We start from the raw sequence: 9,293 nt of genomic DNA, 5'->3' as shown, positions 1-9,293 counted from the left end.
CGATCGATCGACGAGTCAATATAGGAAGCGCTGAAGCGGGTCCGCTGCCGGTGGAGTGGGCTGAGATTTATGATCCTACTGCTAGTACGATTACTAGCTCCACCCACTGGTGCCACGATGAGTGTATGCTTCGTCAGAAAAGATTTCGAAATCGCATTGACTTTGCCTAAAAAAAGACGAGACTCGCTTTTATTTAGAAAACAACCAAAAGGATGATGATTGCATTGTTCGCTATGGCATCGCGCGAACAGACGAACAGGCAAGATTTCGGAATCGCATTAATTTTCCCTATCCCGTCGAGCGAGCGACGACTGATAGAGAAGAGCAGGGCTTCTAGTCCGAGCGACGCGCGACGCGCGACGAGAGAGGGTTCTTACCGGAGCAAAGGAAGACGGCGCACCAGCAGGAAGGGGATTCCGCGATCGAGGAGCGACCTGGCGTGTGGTGAATCCTCACCGGCGGAATTGGGTTGCGGAGCGGAGTTGAGCAGCTATACACTTGGATTGGATTATTAAAGTGGAACAGGTGTCTAGTTGTCGTCAGAGCATTAGAGCAACGGACCGAGCACCCGCAAAATGGGCCTGGACTCCTCCCAATCCCAATCTGTTTGTCGCATCGGGAGAGACGGAGAGTCCAGGACGCTACGCCCTAGCCCCTAGGACTTACGGAGTACATTTGCTCGGGCGCAGATGGGCCTGGACCGCTTTCCTGGGTGAGGATTCCGTGCTCGGGCGCAGATGGGCCTGGACCGCTTTCCTGGGTGAGGATTCCTTTGCGGGCCATAGACTTTCAGCCTTTTCGCTGGTTGAGCCCGGGCTTATCAACTAGCAACGTTTTTCCTCTCATAATAAATCAGCATTAACCGAGCTTATCAGTCCAGAAACCGACCAACGAACAGGTTTTTTACTCAAAAAAAAAAATCAAACGAGCTATAGACCTGTGGGGGTACATATGACAGGTGGGACAACTTTTTTTTTTTTGGCACTTGGTGACTTTAGCCAGAACCGGCATGAAATCTATGTACTGCTCCCTCCTTTCAAATTAGAAGATGTCTTGACTTTAGCCAGAACCGACGTGAAATCTATGTATCTGAACATAATGTTTATCTAAATGCATACAAAACCATTATATCTAGAAAAGCCAAAATGTCTGAAATAAGTCACTATGTTCGTCAAGAGATCCTAAAAATTACAATATTGATCAAAAAGGAAAAAAATCTACACCACTATGTTTTTGCGATTGTCTATCGTTTAGATTAAACCAAAGACTCTAGGGCTAATATAATTAATAAATATTTAATTCATGATAATAAAATAAAATAGCCATTTAATTACCATATAAGAGTTGGAAAGAAAATTAGCCTGAGAGCTCGTATAAAACTCAAATACTAAAGGTGCCTAAATAAAATAGTCCATATAAATTAAAGTTATTAGATATAGCTAGATTTAAAACTGAAATTGAAAAACAATTTGATTTCCTGAAAGATCCACGTAAAAAAGTTACTACGCCACTATAAGTGAAGTTTTAAAGATAGTACCCTGTTCATCTTCCAAAATATAAGATTGATGGGGAATAGCTTTGTTTATTTATGTATCAAGGTTAGTGAAATACGAACATCTCTATCGAGTTTAGGATTTGATTTAGATGGGCAAGTTTTGCCGCTATGATCTTGAAATATAAAAAATCCAGTTTTGTGCTAATTCAAATTATTGATCAAACTTATAGAAAAATAAAAAAAAAAATATGTAGGACTTAAAATTAGTTTAATTGGATACATTATGAATATATATTTTTTATAATATATCTCTTTGATATGGTAGATGTTAATACCCTTCATTATATTTTTATTCAAATTTAACATAGTTTGACTTAGGACGAAACTTGAATATCTTATATTTTAGAACGAATGGATTAAAACCAAGCAGCAGATTTTATGGTTATTGATTAACATTGGTGTTTATCCCGTACTCTACTCACTAGGGATCATCATCATATAACCGAAGTTTGTCAACTTGCATGTCTCATTAACGTGTGTTTTTTTTTTCCGTAAGAGGCCATGTGCTGTATGTACTTTGGTAATCTCAAAGATTTAGCAGTCGAATCGCTCATAGACGACCCTTGTACACGTATTATTATGCCCATATATGCATCTAAAGTTCTAAACACTCCGGTGCATTTTTTATTAAAAAAAAAGTAAAATCCCATTGTCCGGTCGTCGCAGCTGTGTCCCCAGCCGAAAAGAGGGAGCAGAAAAGCCCGAAACGACAAGCGTGGTACGCCAAATCTTGGAAGCAGTTGGCTGCCTCCCTGCCCCATCCATGCAATAGCAGCATCCTCCACCTCCAGTCCACTCCGCCGGCAGCAAGGCTGTCATGACAAGCAAGCAAGCAAAGCGAGGGGAGAGGACGAGGAGCGCGCGGAGACCAGAGACAGGGAGAGCGGACCACACCACATGACCAGCAATTTGCCCAACTTGCCACACACATGCCCAGATGCAACGCATGCATACTGGCCATGCGTGCGTGCATGCATGAGCAATTGAGCAGAGCCAGTTCAATCCAGAGACGAGACGAGACGAGACGACATTCCCCTTGTTTTTTCTATCCCACAAAATTCATTTGCAGCCGGAGCCGGTGCTGGGTGAGGCGTGTGTGATCGCAGAGAGATCTCCGGATATTGCTAGTTTATTGGATCCGCAGTGATCCTGCCCCTCCCGCCCAACCACCGGTAGTTGCCTCGATGCCGCGAGTACCCTTCGCCGTAGCCTAAAAAATTGCCGGCCAGTGCTACCGTAGCGTCATGCCAGTATGGCACACGTACGAAACAGTGTTTTTCATTAAACTACAGTGGTATTGGTATGTTTCCCCTTATATTATATTATTTATCATATTCTTCATCTGTAAATCAGTCGGAGCTAGCACTGTCTTACTGTTACAGTTCACTCATGTAGAAAAGGGGGGTCGGTCATGTTGCGTCCGAATGGAGTATCTGTCTGTCCCAGAAAGTCTGAAACGTTGTTTCGAGGGGACCGACATCAGATCGGCCTGGAGGAGCCTTGTGTAGTTCCCTCAGCCAAAACTTTAGCCCGTGTTCAGTTCCAAAAGAGTTTCAAAAAAAATGTTACGGTACCGTCACATCGAATCTTGCGATATGTGCATGGAGCATTAAACGTAGACGAAAAAAAAGCTAATTGCATAGTTTGGTTGGAAATCACGAGACGAACGTTTTGAGCCTAATTAGTCCATGATTGAACACTATTTGCCAAATAAAAACGAAAGTACTACCGTACCCAAATTCCAACTTTTCCTCCAACTAAACACAGTCTTACTTCCTTTTGCATAGAATGTTCGACACATATATAGAGTATTAAATATAGACTAAAAAAATAACTAATTATACAGATTACGACTACTTTGCGAGATGAATCTTTTAAGCCTAATTAGTCCATGATTTGATAATGCCCTATTCGCTTGCTGATAAGCAATGGCTGAAAGTACCGTTGGCTGATTTGTTATGACAGAAAAATATTGTTCGTTGGTTGAAAAAGTACGGCTTATAAGTAAGCGAACATGACGAATAAAATGCTACAGTGACATATGTGCTAATAACAGATTAATTAGGCTTAATAAATTCGTCTCGTGATTTACTGATGGATTCTATAATTTATTTTTTTATTAGTTTCCGAACACCTAGCGACACGCCATGTAACATAAAATATGATACCTAAAACTTTACGCGCTGAATCTAAAACACCGCCTGAAAACGTTGTCCATGCTGTAGAATTTTTGCCTCCATCGTCAGGCAGGCCGACAGCGGAAAGAAAAGATCGTCAGGCTGACAGATGAAAGAAAAGCTCATCTGCTACGGCCAAGAACGATATGAATGTTCAGATTGCAACATGTTTTATCTGAATATTCAGTATGTACATATTGGAAGAAGAAGAAGAGGAGCCGGGCAGTTTGGCTTGTTCATCTGGGTGATAAGCCATAACTAAAAGTACTGTTGGCTGATTTATTATGAGAAAAAAATATTATTCGTTAGCTGAAAAAATACTGATTTATAAGCCAAACGTGATTTATAAGCCAAACTAACCGGACGAGCATCAGCAAACCATCAGCAGCCAATTGATCCATCCATCCATCAGCACACGCAACAACAATCACAGGTTTTGAGGCAGCAAGTCAGTACCATGATTAATAAACCGAGTGAAATTAAAAAATAGCTTAAACAACAAGAGCATCCGAGGCGCCTGCCTTTTATCTACAGCTTCCTTTTTACCGTTCCTTCCCCCTTCCTAACGAACACAAGGGTGTCCATGACCATGAGCGCAACAAATCCATTTTCGTTTGGCTGATAAGCTAAACTAAAAAATACGGTTAACTAATTTATTGTGAGAAAAAAAAAAAGCTGTACAGGTCATAATACAAGTGAACAGGATCAAAATTTGCAGGCCGAAGCAGCAGCCGCTACATAAGTACGCCGTAATTGTTTTTCACTTAGAGCTAAACCCCCTCCATCCCCCAGGAGCTAATGATCCACCCCTCCCATGATTAGCTCCGAGAACCAAAAGAACCAGTGAAAGAAAGGAGGACGAGTTCTTTCTTGGCGGCGGGCTGGGTTGGTTGCCTTGCCTCTGGACTGCATGCAATTCTAGATTAATGTACGTAGTAGTATGTGATCCGGTTGCCGTCCGATGATCAGGTCTCCACCGCCAGGCTGCTCGTCGACAGCCTCGGCTTGGTGCTCTCCGGCGTCGTCACCGTCACGGTCAGCCCATCCTCCTGCTGCTGCTCCATGGTCGCCGCCTTCCTCTTGTTGCCGCCGTTGCAGTCGCCGACGGCGGTTCCATTGGATGCGGTCGCCACCGGCTCTGCCGCGGATTCCTCCGGCTCGTGCGCTGGCTGCGTGTGCGGGTCCAGCTGCTGCTCAGGCTCCACCGCCTGTACCTGCTGCGGCTGCGCCTGAGGCTTCTTGGGCTGCTTCCGCTTCAGCAGGTGTGACTTGAGCTTCTTCATGTCGGCGAGCTTCACGGGCTTCAGGAAGAACTCCTCTGCGCCATCTTCCAAGCACCTGAAAACCTTGCAATCGTTAGCTGGAAATGGAAGGGAAGCTGCAGATTGCTTGGATTTGGAAGGAAGGAAGCAAGAGTAGAGAAGAATCGAATCCTCTTCTTTCCGCCTTTGGTTTCTGAGAGACTGAGACGAGTGATCACATCACTCCAAGCCCAAGGACAGGGCAGACGTGTCAGAGATCTTTGTTCCCACAGGGAAAAGATCCGGTCTTTCGAATTTCAGCGCCCTTTTTTGACTCAGCACAGCCCCATCCCACTATTCGCCCAGAAATCTTGACCACCGGACAGTGACCACAGGAATACGTTTTTTCTGAACTATAAAAAAAAACGAGAACTCGAAGCAGAAATGATTTTGGCATAACTCAAAGATACAAATAACCTTTTTTTTTTTGCAACAAATCCATTCATTTGGTGTGGGTTTGTGTCCGAAAGATTTCGTGAGATCTTGGCCCACCACCACAGCACAGCAAGGCACTGAGAGGAACCTTTCCTATGCTTTACGTCGCTGTCACCGAGATATGGCGATCTATGCATGAAAACGCAGCGCGGAGCATTCAATTGCCCCACCACCACCACCACAGTCCCACCCCAAAGGCCCTCCGTTCCGTTACACGGCAACGTAAGGGTGCTGTTCTGGGGAATTCCTGGGCCTTTTTCTCTTCCCTGTACCGTCAAATCACGCTACTATGCCCCTTTTTGTTCTGGGCACGTTTGCTTCTCTTATCTTTCGTATTTTTTCGTCGAAATATTTTTTTTCCACAATAAATTAGTGTTTCGGCTTATTTTTTTTAACGAGACAAATTGACCCTTATTTTTACGTTTGGTCGCTGCCGGCGTCGTTTAAATTGAAACCAATTGGACCCTTGCAGCAACTGAATTTTTTTTGTTAGGTACAGGCGTAATAGGCAGTGACTCAATAGAAATATTGTTGATTTTCATTTTGGCAAAAACTGAAAAGTCTGAGGCAGAGGAGAACAGAGGAAAGAGATGAGCTGTATTAGCGAGATGGAAAGCAGAGTTTTGCAGGGATGTTTTATTTATTTGCAAGCTTTAGACCAACCAAACTAGACAGGCTTAACTAATACTCATACTACAAGGCACAAATTTTCAGAGGTAAAAGTTGCAAATCTTTCAGTGCTCCGACCAAATTAAGAAATCGATCCCAACGCCTGAAGAAGCCTTTTTTGTGCAAACATTAAACTAAATAATCCCTAGGCGCCTTTTGTCAAAAGGAGAAGAAATTAAATAATCCCGAGGCTACGTTCGGCTGCTCGTAAAGCCGCTCGTGCTGATTTATACGGCAAATTTATTGAGAGAGAAAAATATTGTACCATGACATGACTTATAAACCTGCTTATAATGGCAGCCCAACCCTTGGGAATCCTTTCATGCAAAACTGGTAATCTAGCATGATGGCATTATATTCCCTCTGCTCCCTAGACAACCCCCAACCCTTTCACCATGATACGTACCATGTACTACTACTATAACGTTAATCACTTCAGTTCAGAACAAGCAGGCAGGCAAGAACAGCAAAGCTCCAATCATTTTCATCTGGTACATCGGCATGCACCAGTCACACGCTGGCTGTTCTACGCATGAACTAGCAGATCAATTAATCAATCTCAGCTGTGACCTAGTTAAACTCCTGCTCCTGCCTAGTGTGTAGTGGACCAACTTGATAAATGCTTGCTAGTAGGAGTAAATAAGAACATGATGAGACAAGGTTTAAATTGAATGCAGTTGGAGCTCACCTGCTGATCCGGGCAGGCACATTCTCAGACGACATGATCACCACAGGAATGTCCTTGAGCGAGGAGGACCCCTGCATCCCAGAATTGGCAAGCGAAGATGAGATGAGGTTTTTACTCCGCGATGAGATTGAGAGCCCAAACAGGTGAAGGAATTTAATTTAAGGCCCCTCACCTTCACCCTCTTGAGCAGATCGTATCCTGTCATGCCTGGCATGCAGTAGTCAGTGATGATGAGATTCACATCGATCTCCTGCAGCAAGAACAAGAACAGAGGTTGGTGAGGTTGGTTGGTTACAGAACAGAACAGGGTGGGTGCCAATCCGAGCAGCAAGGAAGGAGATGGAGAAGCCGAGAGGCGAGGGATTTTTCCTTACCTGGTGGTCAGGGGAGGAGGGAGACGGCGACGACGCGTCCTCCGCGCCGTCGTCCCTGAGCCCCAGTAGCTCCAGCGCCTTGCTCCCGGAATCCACCGTGGTCACTGAACGAGGACGCGATTGGAAACCGATGATGAGAGGGAATTTCGCCACGAGAAAGAAGAGAAAAAACTCAACTCCAACTCCAAGAAACACGGACAGGACGGACACACACTGTCCCTGTCCTGTTGAGGCTGAGGGGCGGCCAGGTGTCGCCGCGGTGGAGGCTCACCTTGGTATGACGAGTTCTTGAGCAGCATCTCGATGAGCTTCCTGTCGACGATGCTGTCGTCCACCGCGAGGACATGGAACCGCGACTCTGCATCCACCACCGTCATGGCGGCGTGGGACGGGAACAGCCGAACGGACGACCAGAACGACCAGCGCGCACACGCCGCTGCGTCCCTCGGCTCCTTAACAGCTAGGCCTGCAGGCCTGGAGGCGTCGTCGCCTTCCTCCTCGTGGCCGCGGCGGGGTAGCGGTGGGGCAAGGTAGAAGGTTAGGTTGATTTACTGAATGCGGCGCTGCCGGACGGCTTATAGGCGAGGAGCGGCACAGCCATGGCACGGCACGTCACACGCGCCCACGCACCGCTGCAGCGGCGTGGCCTCGATCGCCCCCCGGGAAAGCAAGATCCGACCGGATCACGCGCCCGTCCCGCGCCCGCCCGCCCGCTCGCTCCCACCCTGTGGCGTGGTGTGGTGTGGATGCCAAGCAACTAGGCGCGGCCTGCCTGCACGGGCGCACCTCTCGGCACAGCACAGCTGCCTTCCTTGCTTCTTCGGTCTCTGCCTCTCTGGTCTCTACCCAACAGCCAACAGGCCAACACCCCTCCCCCTTCCTATTGTCTCTCTCACGCTGTGTTTAGTCGGATAAAATTTGGAAATTTAACTACGAAAGCACTTTCATTTTTATTTAGCAATTAGTATTCAATTATAGACTAATTAGGCTTAAAACGTTCGTCTCACGATTTTCAACCAAACTGTGCAATTAGTTTTTTTTTCGTCTACATTTAATGATCCATACACGTATCGCAAGATTCGATGTAATGCCTACTGTAACACTTTTTAGGAAAACTTTTTGAAACTAAAAAAAAAAGGCCTCAGCTACGATCTTAGGATGCGTTTGGTTGCTTTCACATGAATACTCCGTACATCTTATATATTCTAGATGAGTGAAGCATGCTAAATGCAGTACATGTAAATGACTTGGGGAAAAATGAATATTTGATTTGTTGTATAGTGAGTTAGTAACCTTGTATTCTAGATGGAACAATCATGCAAAATGTTTGATTATATGTATCAGCTGACATAGAGACTCAGAGTGATGCGTGGATCCAACATGAGATGCATTGTATTTGTATCTATCCAGCCGGGACGACTTTTGAGTGTACCATATACATTAGGCCAAGCAAGGACATATTTCTGCATCTGCGCGCTGCTCATACAAACTACATCCACTAAACAAAACCTTCTTCGTTAGATTGCATGGGCAACTGAATCCACATCATTAGGGCCTGCTGTAGCTTTTAAACTCACCTTAAAAGCTATCTTTTGGCTCATGCTTGTTGGTTGTTGGCTTTTGCTATTGTATTTTTTAATAAATTTTTAGCTTCTTAACACATAAAAAAAACCCTGTCTATGTCAGTATGCTTTCAACTTTTAATTTATTTCTCTCAAAAGCTATCTTTTTTTATCTTTTCAAAAAACTAGCTCGATAGCTGGACGTTTGTTTCAATTTCTACCTTTCTAATGACTAGCAAAATAGTACAGCAAAAGGATCGTGTGTCCGTTCAGACGGTCGGTTTAAACCCTGTGTGATTTGCAAACACCCGTGAGCTTTATGTTTATACTGTCAGCCCGATCGGCTCGGGCTGGCTGGCTGGGCTGGCTGACCAGCCCTCTCACATGGATACTATTCATATGAACTAGCCAGCAATATTTCTCTCACGTAAACGAACCAGCAACGATACAAACCAGCCAATCGAACAAGTTATATATATGCGGAAGGGAAACATGGCAGGATGGATGGATGGAATAATCATCATGTGCGAAC

The 9,293-nt window shown here is 45.1% G+C and overlaps 1 protein-coding gene across 1 annotated transcript; it reads right to left on the bottom strand.

Moving 5' to 3' along the window:
* Positions 1 to 4,171: 4,171 nt before the first annotated feature.
* On the bottom strand, positions 4,172 to 8,042 carry LOC136457217 (two-component response regulator ORR4-like). Its single transcript, XM_066457273.1, has 5 exons — positions 7,471 to 8,042; positions 7,200 to 7,303; positions 6,998 to 7,075; positions 6,826 to 6,896; positions 4,172 to 5,070 (listed from the first exon to the last, which is right to left on the bottom strand). The coding sequence occupies exons 1-5, from the start codon at positions 7,574 to 7,576 to the stop codon at positions 4,698 to 4,700; spliced, it is 732 nt and encodes a 243-aa protein (XP_066313370.1). The 5' UTR covers positions 7,577 to 8,042; the 3' UTR covers positions 4,172 to 4,697.
* Between the last annotated feature and the right edge of the window lie 1,251 nt (positions 8,043 to 9,293).

Source organism: Miscanthus floridulus, chromosome 6, assembly GCF_019320115.1.
Source record: "Miscanthus floridulus cultivar M001 chromosome 6, ASM1932011v1, whole genome shotgun sequence".
Classification (NCBI taxonomy): Eukaryota; Viridiplantae; Streptophyta; class Magnoliopsida; order Poales; family Poaceae; genus Miscanthus; species Miscanthus floridulus.
This window is presented reverse-complemented; position numbering and strand designations above follow the sequence as displayed.

Excerpts from the sequence above, each read along its gene's own strand:
- LOC136457217 (XM_066457273.1), bottom strand. The coding sequence starts at position 7,576 with ATGACGGTGGTGGATGCAGAGTCGCGGTTCCATGTCCTCGCGGTGGAC. Across the intron at positions 7,304-7,470 it reads CAAGAACTCGTCATACCAAG|TGACCACGGTGGATTCCGGG; the intron begins GTGAGCCTCCAC and ends GTCCTCGTTCAG. Across the intron at positions 7,076-7,199 it reads CCTCCTCCCCTGACCACCAG|GAGATCGATGTGAATCTCAT; the intron begins GTAAGGAAAAAT and ends TTCTTGCTGCAG.